Genomic DNA, 18,496 nt, shown 5'->3' on the forward strand with positions numbered 1-18,496 from the left:
CTGTTCTGTTCCAGTGATAAAGTGGTAGCAACTTCTCCTGAGCTCCTCCAGGGACAAAGGCTGAACTAATGGTTAACCAAGCCATGCCTGTGATTTGGATCTGTATTAACTATACATACCTTTCTCATTCCCCGCCCCTAGTTCACCCTATTTAACCAGAAGTTAATGTCAGCTGAAGTTAATGACAGCTGAAAATGTACTAAAGTGCTATCTTCCCATGGCTGCCATGTAATAAATCGATCTCTTTGTCCTTCCTAACTCTTTGTCATATGGCAGTGAGTGGCCAGACCTAGCTTGGGACTCCTGGACTTTGGGCCTAGAACCTAAAAACCTGGTTTCACTTCCACACTCTATACTTTTCTGGTCAGAGACTTGGGGCTAATGATCCTAGAAGGTTTCCACAACAGACAAGGCCAGCCAACCTGTTTCAGATTCTGTTTCAAGCTATTGTTAGAACAAATGAAGATAGGATTTGCAGGAGGGCAATGTATACAAGGTTCCTCATCCTCCTGAGTATTCACTGAACTGTTCTCTATCCCTCAGGACAAGTGCTCCACACATAGTCACAAAAAGAGAAAAGAATATTAAAAAGGGAATGAGAAAAAGGTCAGACTTGAGCCTCTTTGCTAGAACAGCCTGGGAACAGATTGGAGAAGGTAAAGGTTTCTCCAGTTTTCTAATTACTCTGCTAGGTCCTAAGCCTCATGTCCTGGGGCAGGAGTCAGTATGTCCATTCCATTTATTTTCTGGATTAACTCACCTTCACTAAGCATGGAAAGCCCAGAGATCTGCTTGCCCAGAAAAGAGGTACAAGCAGGTTTAGAGGAATCTTCACTGCTCCAGGGCAAGACAAAAGACTTCCTTTTCAGGCTGGTACACTAGAAATCAAGCTGCCACATGGCCTCCTGGCATCTCACCTTTCCCAAGGCCATCCATGTAAGTACAAGGTCATGTTTATGAACTCCGTAGCCCTGAAGCATAAGGGGCTCAGGTATGTTTAACTGAGTTTTGGAGTGCCCTCATTCCTTAAGAAAGACAGAAAATCCAGGTATCAGTGGATCACGCCTATAATCCTAAACTACTCAGGAGATTGAGATCTGAGTATGTCAGTTCAAAATTCAGCCTAGGCAGGGAAGACCACATGACTCTTGTTTCCAATTAATCACCAAACAGCTAGAAGTGGAACTATGGCTCAAATGGTAGAGTGAAAAAGCCAAGGGACAAGGCCTAGCTCCCTCCCCCACCCCACCCCCCACAAAGGCAGAGAAGCAGCAACTGCCACGTCCAAGTTCAAACACTGCATCTATTCAAACAGAAGAAACTATTTTTGACATTACAAGTTTTTAGGACAAGTGGTGGCATGCTGGTAATGTGGTTCTCCTGAAATCACTGTTTTTCTGGAATGAAACCTTATTCTGAACTCAGACCCTGAAAATGGGGCTCTTAGTGCACCCAATCGAGATTTTTCAGGGCCCACAGACACGAGTCCATCTGCCTTTTCCTAAACATAGTCCAGCAACCTAAACATGGAAGCATCAGCTTGTGTGTGGTCCCCCGTGTGACTTTCCAAGCACATGTTTCCCAGCAACAACAAAAGCTGACAAATTTTGTCATCATCCTCTGTCTCTATTTTTGTGTTTCCCTGATAAACTATTCTCGCAGCTGGAATAGAAGCACTAAGGAAAGTCGCAGCCCTCTGGGATATTGATCTGACACTGGTAAACCATCAGTAATCTCTGAGGCCTTTCTGAGAAAGCTAGGTTTAAAAAAAAAATCCTACAAAACCTCCAGGGGGCGCCAGTTTTTACTGATTGGGAGGGAGGGAAAGAAGAAAAGGAGGGAGTCTGGTTAACACTAGTCATGTAAACCTATTTACTCAGACCCCTGGGATCCAGCAACAGACATGCGCAGGATGTGAGAACAAGATGAGAAGAATCAAGCTCCCAGGGCTGCTCAAGAAACTGACAGATGGATGACAGGCTCTGATTTATCACCAAACTCTACTTCAGAAACCTTGCCACCCAGAAGCATTCACATTTTCACTTTCAACATTTGGATGTTTGCGCTTTTACAGATTTTTTTTCTGGAAGAACCGATAAGTACCCATAATCCTTGAAGGGCACCTGGCTTCCAGAAGGTCCTCTGGAAATGTCTGGAGGAATGTTTAGAGGGGAGGGATCAGGAGTTTAAAGGACAGCTAGGCACCATGCTCATGCCTGTAATCCTATCTACTCAAAAAGCTGAGATCAGGGGATCACAGTTCAAAGCCAGCCTGGGAAGACAAATCTGAGGGATCTTATCTCCAACTAAACAGAAAAAAAAAAAAAAAGCCCAAAGTGGAGGTGGTTGCTTAAGTGGCAGAATGTCAACCATGAGTGAAAAAGAAAAGGTAGAGTGTAAGGCCCCAAGTTCAAGCTCAGAGTAGATGGTTCACATGTGCAGCATGCTCTCTCCATGTTCGTTCCACATCCCACCAAAATGGCTGTTCAATATACCTCTGGGTATCCCAGTGCTGATCTGGCCCGTGTAACCAGCCTGAATCTGTCCTGCCAGCCTCTCTCCACAGCCTGGGAGGACTGAGTGTGAGCACCACAGCAGGCACTACTTGACCCTCTTTCCACAAGACTCATTTGTCCTCTTGCCAAGGTGGTTCCTGTGACACATACAGTCACTATGTATAGCTCCAGAAGGAGCCCAGCCCTGGGCCCTGGTCAGCTTGGGGAGCTAGATGAAGTGAGAATTTCCAGGCCAACTTGACCATGGTGAGTCAGGCTGGCAGGAGCCTGAATGAACTATAAACACAGATCCAACATTGTCATGTGGCTGAACCTAAACCAAGACCTGCTGGGTACAGCTCAAGCCTTTTGGATGGCCAAGCCCAGAGCTGCTCAGCGATTGGAAAGGATGTCAGAGGTGATGATCTGGGGTCTGATCTTTGTACCCAGGGAAGGATTTATTCTCTTTTTCCCACCTCGTGGGCCTCCCTAACAGCCATAACATGTCAACTGGAGCAAGACGGATGGCATTTCCCAACTAAGATGCCAAGACTTTTCAAGCACCGCCCCCCTCCAGAGGCACTGCTCTAAACAATTTTCATGTTGATTCATTTGGTCGTTACCACAATATTAAGATGGTAGGCCTCTCTTTAGTCCCATCTTTCAGATGGGAAAACTGAGGCTCCACAAGATAAAGCAGTGTGCCCAGAATAAAAGCCCTGGACAGAGGCAGGGTGAGGATGTTGTGCCCTTACTATACTGCCCAGCTGTAACAACTGTGTTCAGAGGGCCAGAGCAGCTTCCCTGGGAAGGAGGAGCAGCAGAAGACAGAAGTTTGATGTCATGAGGGGCTCCACCTTTCTTTCTTGTGGGTTCCAAACAAATAAATAAGAAATGCAAGAAGCCACGACAGAAGGCTCAGCCCAGACAATCCAGCTTGGCAGCCCAACAGAGGCACAGATGAGCCGGCTCCACTGGGAAATACCAATAAGCAGATGTGATTGGACATATAAGTAAATGGATACAGAGAAATGAACAGACGGGCAAGGGAGATGGAAGGACAAAGCAGCACCCTCCCTTGCCTTGACATCCCAGAGGGAGGGGTAACAGCAGCATAGTACCTCTCCTGGGACCTCAGAAGATACCTCTCCAACCCCCGCCTCCCAAGCCAGAGATCAGTGGCCAGCACGGAGCTGCTAAGCCAGAACTCTTTCTCTCTCCAGAGGATTGATTTCTGAAAGGCTTCTTCATTTTCCCAATCACCCAGGTTAGAACAAAGGAACCAATACACCAGCATGCAAAATGAACAGCTGCTCTTGAGAGAGTATGCTGGAGAGCCTGCAGACCAGCTTAAGTATTGCCTTGCAGGCCTGCATCAAAGATTTTCTCTATAGTAAGGACTAGATTCTGAGCTGGGAGGGAGAGAGAGTGTGCATGGTGTGCAAGATTGGAGAAGGACAGGAAGGGGAGTGAGAAGATGTGGGGTGTGATTCTGCTACAAATTCTCAGGCACATTCCTCTGAAATTGGGGGGACAGAATAGGCTTATATACTCATCCTGGATGGAAACCTGGGAACTTAGGTTTCCCACCCCTGCTCTCCCCTCTGTTACCTCCTCTCTACATAAAATCTTGTTGGGCTTGTGGAATTAAATGTAGGCGTGTCTCTGAGAAGTGAGGTAGATTTGATAAACTTGTTCATTGTCTTGTGCTGAGGATAAGTTGGGAGCAAATCCCAGCAAATAAACCACTTAGTGAAGAATGAATGTCACCAGTCACAGATGGGGTAAGAAACTCGCTCCTCTCCTGAGCCAGACAGTAATTACTGTAGGCTGTCTTGTGGCCCTGTGGATACTACTCACTCTTATGTTGTCTCCTGTTACAAAAGCAGGCACAGACAATATGTAAATGAGCAAGCATGGCAAGATGCCAAATAGAACTTTGTTTATGGACACCGAAATTTGAATTTCAAATAATTTTCACAAGTTAAAAAATATTCTCCCCTGGAGCTTTATTTTAAAGTGGAAAAGTATCTCTAGCGTATGAACCACACAAAAGAAGCCATGAGCCACAGTGGGGTGGCTCTATCCTTAGTTCATCCCTGGGCTGGTGAGATGCTGTCCACAGCCCCATGGGGAAAGGGTCCCATGGGGAGATAAGAATGGAAACTACTGGGCAAGTAAAATCAGTCCTCTGTTCCCTTGTAGTGCTTCTGTGAGCACTGGCAGGCCGGGATGCCTTGGCAGGTCTAGAGAAAGGGGACAAGAAAGGAAGTCCACCCAAGTTCCCAAGGAACCATTTTTTTTATCCTGTAGTACCTCTTGGGTCTGGTGCTCCATGTATACTAATTAAACAATGAGGGCCAAGTCTGATCAACTGTCAGTAGCTAAACCCTAAGCCTGCCTCTCCTTGACCATCTCCAGTAATTGGCAGCTCCGAGCTACCTGACCTGGGAGCCTGCTTGATGCTTTTTTTCGTTCTTGCTTTCCTATCCATGTAAATGATGTGGGAACACAAATCTATTGTCAATACAATCCATCTTTCATCAGATAAATACAAAATTTCATGTTTAATAGCAAAAATGCAATCTAACTTCTTGGACATTTGTTTTTTGTTTGTTTTTTGTGCCTGCTGTCTCTTAGCTTTTTTCACTCAAAGGTGGGGCTCTACCACTTGAGGCACATCTCCATGTCCATTTTTTTCAGTGGCTAATTGGAGAGAAGAGTCTTATGGACTTTACTGCCTGGGCTGTCTTTGAACAGAATCCTCAGATCTTGGCCTTCTGAGTAGCCAGGATTATAGGCAAGAGCCACCAGCACCTGGCTTCTTTGACATTTTAACTAATACCCAAAGTATGAACTCTGTATTTCTGCACAGAGTAAACTGCACAGGTAAAGACAAATTTTTCGGTCCTGGTAGGGAATTTAGTATGTCTCTTCTGAAGGGAAGCCTCCCTTAGGGGTGTTAGCACAAATGAGCCCTCTGTTTGCTCCTGTTTGCATAGAAAGCAGGATATACCTACTTGATAGGCAGGCCATTCTTACCAAAAAAACTTCTCTTTCTGTTCCAGAGAGCATTTGCAAATGATGTAATAATTTTAAGTAGAATCGCCAAAAAAACGTAAAAATAAAAGGGACATAGAGGAAGAGAGATGGACATGGGAGCTGTGCATGTATTGGCTACCAAGCGCTGGGGGAAAACTGAAAAAAATGCTAATGAGAAGTATCCCAGGACTAAGAGCCACCTAAGAGAAATCACTGCAATAAGGAATGTAGCAGATCTGATTCACCTTGTGCTTGTTGCAGATCTGTTTGGTTCATCTGGTTTGATTTCATAGCGAGCGTGCATCTACTAAATGTTATTAAGCCAGCAGGATTATTATTTCCATTTAAAAGGCATGGTTGATACATATCTCCTTTGAAACATTGGGGATGAGAATAAAATGTTCTAAGCTATGTATGTAACATAAATGCCACACATGTGACGTATTTAGAAAGATAAAGAAAGAGACTGGCACTTTCTTTCTCCTTGCCTTGATAAATATTCCCGCAGACATTACAGCACTTAGCAAATGTTTTCACTTGGTGGAATTAGATGCATGTGTTTCCTGGAGCTATATTCAAATGTAGTAGCTTGGAAAAAATGTGGAAAGTAACTGAACACAGTCAATCTAAGGGCCCTACCTTTGCTTAAAGAGCTGGTAGCTGTGTTGGCAAGTCTGTTTTTGTTACAGGGTTGAGGGGAAATTGAGGAAGTATAGATATTTGTTCCTACCTTGAGGTAAGGTTTGGCCTTGGCCACCAGACATATTTTCCTAAGAAGACAGTTGCCCTGAGAACAACACAGAAATGAGCAAGAATATTCAGAAATTAGATGCCAATAGAGGAGGCATGATTGTGTGTATGTGCCTGTGTTTACCTATGTGTTTGTAACTTTTCTCCTTATGAATGGGTTCTCTGGCCAAGTGCCAGAAACCCATGCCTGAAATCTTAGCTACTCAGGAGGCTGAGATCAGAGGACTGCAGTTCAAAACCAGCCCAATAAGGCAAATTGAGGAAACTTGCATATCCAATTACCCAGCAAAAAGCCAGAAATGAAGACGTGGCTCAAGTGGTCGAGCATTAGCTTTGAACAAAAAAATACTAAGTGTGTAAGGCCCTGAGTTCAAGCCCCAGTACTAATGCGTGTACTGTGTGCGAGTGCATACATGCGTGCGTGCAAACACACCCACACAGTTTCTCTTGTTCCATTACTCTTAGAAAATATTTTATCTCTCAGCACACAATTTTTTTTAAAGACAAAGGGATAAACTAGACCAAGTGTCAGCAAAGCATGACCTAATGAAACAAATCTGGCTCATCATCTGTTTCTGTCAATAAAGTTGTTATAGAACCATCATGCCAGAGCTCGGAATATGGCCTAGTGGCAAGAGGGCTTGCCTCATATATATGAAGTCCTGGGTTCGATTCCTCAGTACCACATATGTAGAAAAGGCCAGAAGTGGCACTGTGGCTCAAGTGGCAGAGTACTAGCCTTGAGCAAAAAGAAGCCAGGGACAGTGCTCAGGCCCTGAGTTCAAGCCCCAGGACAGCAGAAAAAAAAAAAAAGAATCATCATGCCATGGCTGCTTGTGACTGCTTTCACACCACAATGGCAGAGTCATTGGCACAGTTCAACCATCACAGGTAGTCCACCTAGTCCACAAAGCCTAATATACTTGCTACAGAAAACTTACAAACCTTAATACCTTTATTGACTTGGACTTAAGGTTGTACAAAGTGTAACCAAACTATGTAAGTGGCAACTCCCTGTGTTTTTGTCCTCTACATGTAGATACCAGCTCATTAAAAGAGTTTAATCTGGTTCACTTTTGACATGTATAGTGCTCATAACCACATATGCATATGTATACATTTCAAACAAAGGAATCAGGAGTTCAGGGCAAAAAGAAAACAAGAAAAGAGACAACAGAGGAAGTGAAGGGAGGTACCATAACATAGAATGAAAATTCCTAAGAGTCTCTGCAGTTCCATAGACCATCAACTGGGCTCATCACTGTGGGGCGCTCCGAATGGCCCCGACTGGGTCTCATCACTGTGGGGCGCTCCGAATGGCCCCGCCTGTTCCCCAGAGGTGTGTGGCTGTTGGCGCTACCTCCTGGGAGTGAGGCCCTGAAGAGCCCCCTCCTGCCTCAGTCCCTGGGGGCGTGTTTGTTTGCACCACCTCCCAGAAGAGGGATCCTGGCTAGCCCCGCCTGCCTTCTGGGTCGGGAACTGGAAAGTCTGCTCTAGCTGGCCGAGCCTCCCAGCCTTAAGACCACGTGCAGCAAGATGGCAGCCAGCGGTAACCTGGGGGCAGTCCTGCTAGTAGTGACATAGATTTAGGCTGCCCCTTAAGGAGGTCCCATGGCCTTCCACCCTTGACTGACAGCTCCGACCACCAATCGTAGCCCCTGGCTAGGTACGTTACACCCCTCCTCTTCCTGCCGCCACTGCCCATACTTAAGATCAGGTTCGCGCCAATAAAGGGAGAGCAGTCTTGAACTTCTCCCTAGTCAACTGTCTAACCGCGGCAGAAAGGTTGGGTTGGGCTGTGTGCAGGTGACTCGCAGCTCATTACCTATTCTGGGTTCACCCTCGGTGGGGTGCGCTTCCTCGCCTCTCCCGCTGGTCGGGAGAGTGCCCAGGGTGCAGGGACCCCTGCAATCACAACCCCCACAGAAAAACACATGACCCCTCTTTCCAATGTAGGATGTTCATTGGTATTCACTGGGAAAATCAAGACAACATTTATTTATTTATTTATTTATTTGTTTGTTTGTTTATTTATTTATTGGCCAGTCCTGGGCCTTGGACTCAGGGCCTGAGCACCATCCCTGGCTTCTTCCTGCTCAAGGCTAGCACTCTGCCACCTGAGCCACAGCGCCCCTTCTGGCCATTTTCCATATATGTGGTGCTGGGGAATTGAACCGAGAGCTTCATGTGTAGGAGGCAAGCACTCTTGCCACTAGGCCATATTCCCAGCCCCAAGACAACCTTTAGAACAAATAACTACTGACTCCATGCATAAGGGGGATTATATGAAACACAGGGAAGAAAGTCCTCAGAAAAATCTGAACAGAAGGGGAAAATCCTGGTGATATTTACTGCTAGACTGAAATATCCCTCCATATGGGCCAGCTCCACATCCTAGAATCTTATCAGTAATTTCTCCAACATTTTCTAGAATTCTAAAATAAGCATGGACTGCCTGTAGTTGTGTGATTCCAGGGCTCATGTGTGCACTAAAACCCAAGAATGCTCAAGTCCCTTCTATAAATGGTGCAGTGCAGAGAAGTTCTGGGGTCCTTTCAACCATCCATATAGTATTCAAATATGTAATGTCGTGTTGATGCTGTGTAAATAGTTGGTCCACTGTTTTTATAAGGCAGAAGATACTGTATTCATGAGGAAATGACAACCCCAAACAAGACAATACACATGCTCAATATAATTTAACTTTTCCCAATATTTTTGACATAGAGTTTGTCCACCCCATGGATGTAGAATTGGCAGACAAGAAAGTCAACTGTATTTTTATAATCAGAAAAAAATATGCTTTAATTACAAAAAAAAAGTAAGGAAGCCAGTTCCAGTGGCTTATCTGAGGATCATGGTACAAAGCCAGCCTGCGAAGAAAAGTCTATGAGTCTCTTATCTCTAATTAACCACCAAAAAGCCAAAAATGAATCTGTGGCTCAAGTGGTAAAGCACCACCAGCCTTAAGCAAAAAATGCTGAAGGACAGTGTCCAAACCTTGAGTTCAAGCCTCAGTACTGGCAAAAAATAAAGATAAAGGAAGCAGCAATCCTTGAAAAACTTTCTAAGAGGGCTCATCTATCCAGACTTGCTATTTTTGTCCAGCTAAACCTAGTGCCAAGGACAGAGAGAGAGAGAGAGAGAGAGAGAGAGAGAGAGAGAGAGAGAGAGAGAGAGAAGGCTATTCTGATACTTGCAGCCCTAAGGTCAAGGAATTTCATCACATGGGTGATGAGGCCCCAGGTGTTGACTATAAAAGGTTCTGTTGAGTAGTGATGATCACTTATCATTTTAAAATGGAGCTCTGGAACTCTCTCTATTTAGTTCAACAACATAATAATTCATACCCTGAATTGCTACTGCTCACTGCTTTCTGCCTGTGCCTAGCAGAGTGCCAGCCAAGTATAGGTAAGAAAAAGTATCCAACCAATGCTGTGCTTGCTTAAGAGCTCCTACAATGATAAGCTAGGGCTCTTTGAGCAAATTCTTCCCCGCTGGGCCTTACTTATCTTGGAGACTATCACTTGTGACAATCAGACAGGTGAGAAAGGGTCCCAGATGTGGAAGCTGCTGAGCATCTGTCAAGGAGAACAAACTGGAAATTGAAAAAGGAAATCAAACAGCCAAGTATCTGGCCTTGCTCTGGTCCCAATGTTGCAGGGATAAATATTTGGACAACTCAAGACAAACACAACTTTGGGTTCAGAACAGGCAGGACAGCTTTCTCCTGTGTGCTGAGACTTCCTTATTAGAATCCATTCTTTGAGTACAGAAAAATTGTGTCTCCTAAAGAAAAGGCTGCTGCCCTGGTCTGCTCGCTGGGCACCCAGCATTCTGCAGGGCCCCAGTGGAAGTTTCTGCAAGAGACCTTCAGACAGCTAATGGCACCTTATACAGCCCCAAGCAAAGAGGTCTGAGCAGAGAGCATCTCTAGCTGCAAAGGTTAAAATGGACAGGCCATGGGATGTCTAGATCTAGTTGGCGCTGGGGTAATCATGTCAAAGTGTCACAGCCAAAGACAAGTGGTGGTGGCTTCGGAGACAAAAGGCATTATCTTCAACTGGGAACTCAACATACAGAAAGAACACTAGACTGGGAGACTAGAGGTCCTGGGTACCAGGCTAACTCTGTGACTTAAAGCTGCATATTTTTGGCAAGTCATGGCTCTCCCTGTGTTTTTATCTTCCCAACTATTAGAGCGCTAGGTGCCCAGGTAACTGGCTTGCTGCCTTGTGATAACCACCTAACCCATGCCAGCAACACAGGAGATGTGGTCCTTGCCCTTGAAATTGATGGTGATGTACACGATTAGCACAGCTGCCTGGCTCACAGAGGCTCTGGATAAGATGGCTGAGATAGTAGTGTCAAAGTGGTTACTAGGCATGCTTGACCCTAGGAAATCTACCTGCAAAAGATCACCCACAGCCATTTGCCTGCCTCCACTCCTGGTGTCAGTCCAAGCCTTGTCCCTCAGGGCCATAGCAATCCCCTCTTGTGCTATCACTTGGCGGTAGCTCACCACTCTGACTTTTCTTGGTACCTCCAACTTCCAACCCTCCTCATTCATAAGTTTGACTACAACAAGCTGTTTCCAACCTCTCTGGTCTCCTAGCCATCCTTGTTGTCAATGCCGGTGTTTGCAGCCCTCAATCTCACTGGAGGACCCTCTATTCCCACAATACGATGTACTCCTCTCCGCTACAGCTTGGAACTCTTTCTCTCCACTGGGCAAGAGGTGGGAGGAAGGGAGATTTTGAACTCAGGGATTTGCCTTTCTACTTAGGTGCTCTATCACTTGAGCCATGTTCCCAGCTTCTGTTGGTAAGCCAAAGGATACTTAACTGAACCAGGAAGGATAGCCCCCACAAAACTGCTCGAGTCACAATGAGAAGTTACTCAGAAAGCACTGCCAGCTCCCAGAGAAAATCTCGAGCCAGGGAAGACTAGGGAAGCTGGTAGGCAGTGCTGCTACCACCACAAGGAAGGAGCCTGCTTGTGGCAGGTACATGGGCCTGACAGGTGGAAGCAACTGGTCCCAGGGACACCCAGTTCTTCCCTAGTCTTTGTACTGACTCACATCCCAGATGCTCCTTCATCCCAGGAACATTAGCATGGCCAGTCACCACAGACCTTTCCCCTGTCCCCCACTCCTCCACGATCACTGCTTCAAATCTGGAGCTCATAGTCAACCGGGGAATCCAAGCTCTACAAGCAGATCACAGAGGAGCAGGAAGTGCATAGGGAAGCGGCAGGTGATACAGGCTAGGTGACAGCCTCATCAAAAATGAGGGCACCTAATGACCAGATGCTGGTGGCTGGTGACTGTAATCCTACTTACTCAGAAGGCTAAGATCTGACTATTGTAGTTTAAAGCCATCCCTGGCAGGAAAATCCTTGACACTTTTATCCACAACTAACCATCATAAAGCTGTTAGAAGAAGTAAAGAGATGTGACTTAAGTGGTGGAGTACTACTCTTGAGAGAGAAAGCTAAAGAACATCATCCAAGCCCTGTGTTCAATCCCCAGAACTAACAGATAGGTAGGTAGGTAGGTAGGTAGGTAGGTAGGTAGATAGATAGTGCCAGAGTAATGCCCCCTTATCTCAGACAGTGAGAGTCAGGACACTGCTCCAAGGAGAGTTGTCTGTGTGGCACAGAGGCCAGTGGGAACTTTGCCAAAAAGGTACCACAGAGATGCACACTCAAAGAATTCCTTGAATCCTAGATTCATTCCAAGATAGTCTTGTTCTCTCTCTCTCTTTCTCTCTCTCTCTCTCTCTCTCTCTCTGTGTGTGTGTGTGTGTGTGTGTGTGTGTGTGTGTGTGTGTGTGTGTGTGTACCTGTCTTGCTGGCAAAGAAAGCTCAGAACATCCTTTCAATAGTCCAGGATGCCAGCCACGCTCCTCTGCAGACCCCTATTGCAAGCTCCCGGCTTACAAATTCAGAGTACAGAGCTTGTTATTAAACACTGGTTGTTCATGCAACCACCAAGTTTCACTAGAATGGAGAAGACCCATGCAATGCAACATCACAAATCTCACAATCAAAGCCACATGCCGCAAACCAGCTGCAAGGCCTCCTGGGTAGGAGGGGCTGGGGACTTACCAGAACTCTGCCGGTCAGCGTCTGAGCAGATATCATCACTCCTGCCCAGTCCTTCACGGAGGTCATCCAGCCGACTTCGGCTGCCACTGCCTCCTCTTTTTCATCCACTGGCTTGAGAGTGCCATCTGCTTGGCTCGAGCCATTATTAATCTTCTGGACCTCCTGGCGAGAGAGAGAGAGAATGTTGAGACACAGGGAACTGGGTTCAAATAGCAGGCTGTATCCATGAAACATGCTGATATGTGACACACTTGCTGTCCAAACTCAGATCTGTCTCAGTGGCCTATCAGGACTTATCTAGGTCCCAGATTCCCTGCCATCTCAACCACCAGTGTCTCTAAATGTGTGGGTCTCCAGGAGGAAGTGGGCAGTTCCAGTAACTGAGGCACAGATTTGATTCAGAGGGGATTCCATCTCTCATGTCACTGTGGGAAGTTCTGTGATATGGAAAGAGCATTTCCTGCTCCACAAGCATCAAGACCACATAGTGCCCAATGGCACACCATCCATCCATGACCTGCTCCACTCATCATCTCCTGACACTGACATTGACACTGTTAGAGCAAGGTTCTCCAAAGAGCAGCCATCTCAAGCATGTGGAGGGCTTGTTTGCCACCCAACTCCCAGATAACACCCATCTGCTGGCCTGGGGGACCCTATTTGGGAAACCACAGCAGTTGGCCATACTGGCAGCACAGGATGAATCCTGTTCTTATCTGAAATCGGTGGCAGGTCTCACTCTCTGCTCTTCCTGGGCCTCCTCCTCCTACCAGGACCATGTGTCTTTTCCAGAAATGAGCAGTAGATAAGTGGAAGGGGAAGATGCCAGGGCAAGAAGCAGACCCTCCAATCAAAGACTTCTACATTTGCTTTTTTGAAAAACAAAAACTGTTTTGCCAGGACTGGGGCTTGAACTCAGGGCCACCAGCTCTGGCTTAGATTTTTCTGCTCAAGTCTAGTTCTCTACCACTCATGACATATTTCCACTTTTTTAGCATTTTGCTGGTTCATTGGACATCTGAGTCTCTTGGATTTTGCGTGCCCAAGCTTGAACCTTGATCCTCAGATCTCAGCCTCCTGAACAGCTAGGATTTAAGGAGATGAGCCATGGGTGCCTGGTCTTGTGTTTGCTTTTGAGACACACCTATTGGCCTGGTCCCTGCCTGCCACCTGGGGACCAGAAGGGCTGGGCCCCGGGCCCCTCATTCCTGGTGGCAAGGACACTGCCTGCAGAGTGAAAATCAGTATGAAAAGCGCCAGGAGTCAGGGCGTCCCCAGCGGTCACAGGAACTTCAGCGCATCAATAATTCACAGCACAAGAGGTGTGTGGAAGACAATGCTATTTTGCTAGCCGCTGTTACCTATTGTTTTACAAGGCATTCATTATTTTAATTACTTTATGAGAGGCAAGGAAAAACACAGACTAAAGGGAGATAATGCCCTTGTTATTATTTGCTTACACTAGATGTCTGAGCTTAATTACCACATGTGGGAGGCAGGCTTGGGGGAGGGGCTTGGGAAGTAGGAAGCTGTATCAAGCCTGGTGTATCCCACAGTCGGGTTCATCCCAGAGGAGAGGCCCTGCTCTCCACCATTGACCTCAACTGTCCTCAGCAGGTGTTCTAACCCACCCACTGCAGGAAAGGGCCAGGGGCCAGGGGGAAGGGTTAAGTGCTCCTGCTGGGGACATGAAGCAGTAAGGGTGGCTAGGGCACAGCCCATTAGAACAGTGACAGCCACCATATATCAAGTCAGAAATGGGTATCAGCGACAAAGAAATTTTTAACACAAGAGCCTGGTGCCAGTGGCTCATGCCTGTAATCCTAGCTACTAAGGAGGCTCAGGATCATGGTTCAAAGCCAGCCTGGGTAGGAAAGTCCAAGAGACTCTTATCTCCAATTAACCACCAGAAAATCAGAAGTGGTGCTATGCTCAAAGTGGTAGAGCACTAGCCTTGAGCGAAAAAGCTCAAGGACAGCACCAAGGTTTCAAGTTCAAGCCCACAAACAACCAGAGAGAGAGGAGTGAGAGAGAAAGAGAGAGAGAGAGAGAGAGAGAGAGAGAGAGAGAGAGAGAGAGAGATTAAAACAGGAGATCAAAAGCCTATTTTATTAGGTGATTCCCATCTGTGTATCATCCTGTTTCAACCTTTCAATAAATCCATTGGACAGGTGGAATCATCCTCACTTTAGAGCTGGGGTACCTGAGAGCAAGTAGCTGCGAGCATGTCATCCAGCCAGCCTTGGCTTCAGTCTACTTCCTCACAGTCAAGCTGACTCCCAAGCACAGTAGCTTGGCCCAGTATGTACACAGTGGGGACAGGTGTGCTCCCCCACCCACCCACTGTGGGTTAGTTGGGAAGTGTGGTGGGTCAGCAAGGCATAGCATAGTGCTCAGTGTGCAAAGGTCACAGCCATGGGGCTGGCGAACTCAGCTTGGCCTTGGGGTGGGGGGGACACTGACCCTGAGTATCCCCTCAATAACTGCAGATTGGATATTAGACAAGTATGGGCTCTTGGGGATGCTATCCTCTGACTAAACAATACCCCCCTGGGGGGGGAGGGACGAGTTTAACAGCAGCATGAGGCCCTAGCCAGGATGTCTGGCAAGGGGTTGCCATACTGAGTGTGCCCATTACCAAATGTCCCTCTTAGATTCCCCCTGGTTCTGAGCTCTACTGGGCTAGCCTCCCATGTCCAGTATGAGGGAGACTGAGGGCCAGAGAGCAGCATCCTCTGAGCCCCTGTCTCTCCTCTCCTCAAAGCAGGGACCAATCTGCTGTCCTTGAAGGGCCCAGACTTTCCTGGGGAAAAAAGCTGGAGGGCAAAAGCCCATTTTAATCCTAGAGCCCCCCTCACACCCCAGCTCTCCTCTCTGGGTGTCTCTCCCATCCTTTCTGAATTGGATAGGGCAGTAGGAATCTCTAGGCCATGATGAAGGAGAAGGAACTCTGATAATCAAGTGATGCAGATCCAAACTAGCCTTTCTGGGTGGACTCTAGAAAGTCATCTAACTTCTTGAAGGCTCTGTGTTTTCTTCTAGGAAGGGTAAGTCCTGCCTGTCACCACCACCCCGCCTCCCCGCCTCCCCGCCGCCCCCCCCCCACATTAGATCCTGAACAAAGACAACCTGGTCACTTAGGACATAGCACTTCCCCAAAGCACTCACAGCATTGTAAAGGGAATGTCGGAGTAGTATCTCTGAGTTCTGGCTCTAGGAAGGAAGTAGGGCTAGTCTGGAGAAAGGAGCTCTGCATCCCAGAACCAGGGGCTTCATAGTGCCCAGGGCTCAGGCCAACATCCCCACCCAACTGTGCCTTGCAGAGTAGGTCACAGTGTCTCTGGACCATCAGGATGTTTTATTTCCCAGTTCTCCTCAAGGCCCCAGAGCTGGACACACCTCCCTGTGGAGTGTGAGTGAATGCCACATCTGCTCTTGCCAGGTCTCCACACCTGTCTGTCTGCAGAGCCAGGCGCCACAGTCATCACAGGTGCACCACACCTGCTAGCTGACTGCACTGGCGGTGCCGGGCCCACAGAGCCTGCCTGGAGGGGGATTAAGAGGCCAGGCCCTGCCCTGCTGACAAGTCTGTCTCAAGTTTAATTTCTGAGCTCTTCATCTGGGAAGTTGTTTAGGCAACAGTCATCTCGGAGGAAGGACATTTTTTAAACCCTCTAACTCATGCTGGTAGCTTATAGCCCTAGCTACTTCAGGAGGTTGAAATCTAGAGGTCTGTTGTTCAAGACAAGATTGGGCAGAAAGGTTTATGAGATTCCATCTCCAGAATAACCAGCCAGAAAGCCAAGTTGGAAGCATGGCTCATGTGGCAGAAGTTAGCTGAGCAAGTACGGGGCTCTGAGTTCACTCAGTATTACTGCTGTACCCATAACCTCCTGAGGCCTTCCCTCCCACTCACAGGATGTCAGTCTCTCATTCATACAGTCCCACCCATCTATTCTGTCCCTTTGTTTTCTGCCATCCTGTGAGTCTGCAACTTGCTCATGCCACTCCGGGGGCTACCAGAACTTTCCAAGACTACTCCTATCTTAGGTCTGTTTATACAGACATGCTCTCCAAACACTCCAGGGCCTTTTGCTCCAGCCTCACCTCATCATCCATGGGCACTTCCCTGACTGTCCTATTGGAAGTGACCCCATCTCTACAACTCCCTCTCCGGGCTCATTTCTCCAGAACATTTCTGTCACCATGGGAAGCCCTGGCGCTTGGATTGTCTCCATAAAGCCCTAGTAGGGAAAGAATCTCCATTTGGTCCAAAGCTGCATCATCAATGTTAGGCCATCATGAGCTCAGAAGTAGGTACTGACATTGGTGGAGGAGAAAGGAGTAGAAAGAGAGAAAGGAGAGGAGGTGAGCTGAAGCCACTGGGAAATCACTTTTTAGCAAGAACAATATCTAGAATAGATAATATTACCAATAAGTACCAACAGTAAATACTGGCTACCATGTCTGAGCATGATAACAGAGGCCCTGTGGGATAGGCACTGCTGCCCCCATTTGATAGATGCAGGGTAAAGCAGTTAGCCCAAGAAGACAGGCAAAGAACCTGTGAGATGTTGGGGTCCATCTTCCCCCCTAGATGGAAGGGGCCTGAGGCACCTCCCCCAGCTGGGGAATGCGGCCTTTCCATCCTCTCTACATTGGAATCCGGAGAAACCGGTCGGGCAAAGAGACCCCCGACTTAGCTGGCAGCCAGCCTGGCGCCTACCAGCCCCGCCCTGGTTTGGCACGCTCAGAGTGACGTAGCCCCTTGGAGGTCAAGTGACCAGCCCCTTGGAGGTCACCTGACAGCTCGTGGCCTATGGGAATCCTGGCCAACCCCCTTCCCCCGATCATCTCCCCTTGTCCCTCTCTCAATAAAGTTAGTTCGCTCTCAGAAGCTGACTCCATGGTCTATGTACATAGCTCCCAGGGTAGGATAACGGTCACATTGCCACGCGGGTCGCGCGCACGCCAGACCGGAGCCGCCCCTACGTCTCACCCTGACAGACCTGCAGGCCGAGGGTTAGGGGAGAGGACGATACAAGGGTAATAAGAGAGAAAATAAGCATTTGAGCCGGAGCAGAGAAAGCAGACCCTACAGTGAGAGGCTGATTGTCATTTCAAGCACCCCATCCACCCCACTTCTGGTTACTGTGTGTGTACCTCAGTGACCCATTGTCCAGGTCCCTGTGTCTTGGGAAGGCAGCTGAACTAGCTTTTTCAAGGTACACAACACCAAGTGAGAAATGAACATGACTGCGCCAACAGGCTGCTAGGCCCTCCTGCTAAAAATGGAGGTTCTCTGCCTGAACTATTCCCAGGTTCATACCTAGCTTTACTCAGGAGGCTGAGATCTGAAGATCATGGCTTAAAGCCAGCTCAGGTAAGAAAGTCTGTGAGATTCTTATTTCCATTTAACCATTAAAAGGCCAGAAGTAGAGCTGTGGCTCAAGTGGTAGAGCAACAGCCTTGAGCAAAACCACTAAGCAACAGTGTCCAGATATTGAGTTCAAGCTCCAAGAATGGCACCACCAAAAAAAAAAGAGAGAGAGAGAGAGAATTGAGGCTTTCTATGCAGATGTTTCTCAATGAAAAGGGGCTTCCTCCCTTGCCCCTTGCTGATTCTGAGCCCCTGAACACTTGCTCCTCTACCTAGTGCTCCAGAGAACTCAGCTGAGTCAGGAGGCTACCTTGGCCTGACTGGCAGGGACCCGCCTCTCCTATTTCCTCTGGGCGATGGATGGAGCCAGAGAGCATCTCCAGTACTTGGAAGCCCTGTGTTGAACCCTCAGGGCACCTGGTGCCATGAGTTATTCCAAGATGTGGGAGGAGAAAGGGCTAGAAAACTTCCTTCCGGGCTTTGCTTGTGCCTCAGTCTCCCTGTGTCCTCAAGTCTTCCAGATCCACTTCCAGCTTCACCCAAGCCTTGAGTTAAGACCAGTCCCCAGGAATGCCATGTTTGCCTTTCCCAGTCCCCTCTCCTGCAGCACTGAGCCAACGGCCCCAACACAGCTGTCCTGAGCTGGACACATAGCAGAAGGACTTTCCTGCAGACAGCATCAGGATGAAGGGTTCTGGATCTCAGTGTAGGAAGTTACTTC

The 18,496-nt window shown here is 47.7% G+C and overlaps 1 protein-coding gene across 11 annotated transcripts in view; it reads right to left on the reverse strand.

Annotated features, from left to right (window-relative positions):
* Window positions 1-18,496, reverse strand: part of Kcnma1 (potassium calcium-activated channel subfamily M alpha 1) — a 692,132-nt gene that overhangs the window by 485,956 nt on the left and 187,680 nt on the right. For all 11 annotated transcript variants that reach the window (XM_048339123.1, XM_048339120.1, XM_048339122.1 and 8 more), the window contains exon 2: window positions 12,396-12,557. In XM_048339123.1, coding sequence (XP_048195080.1) covers window positions 12,396-12,557 — 162 coding nt within the window. The remainder of the gene's footprint in view (window positions 1-12,395; window positions 12,558-18,496) is intronic.

The sequence above is a fragment of the Perognathus longimembris genome, chromosome 2, assembly GCF_023159225.1.
Source record: "Perognathus longimembris pacificus isolate PPM17 chromosome 2, ASM2315922v1, whole genome shotgun sequence".
NCBI classification, from domain to species: domain Eukaryota; kingdom Metazoa; phylum Chordata; class Mammalia; order Rodentia; family Heteromyidae; genus Perognathus; species Perognathus longimembris.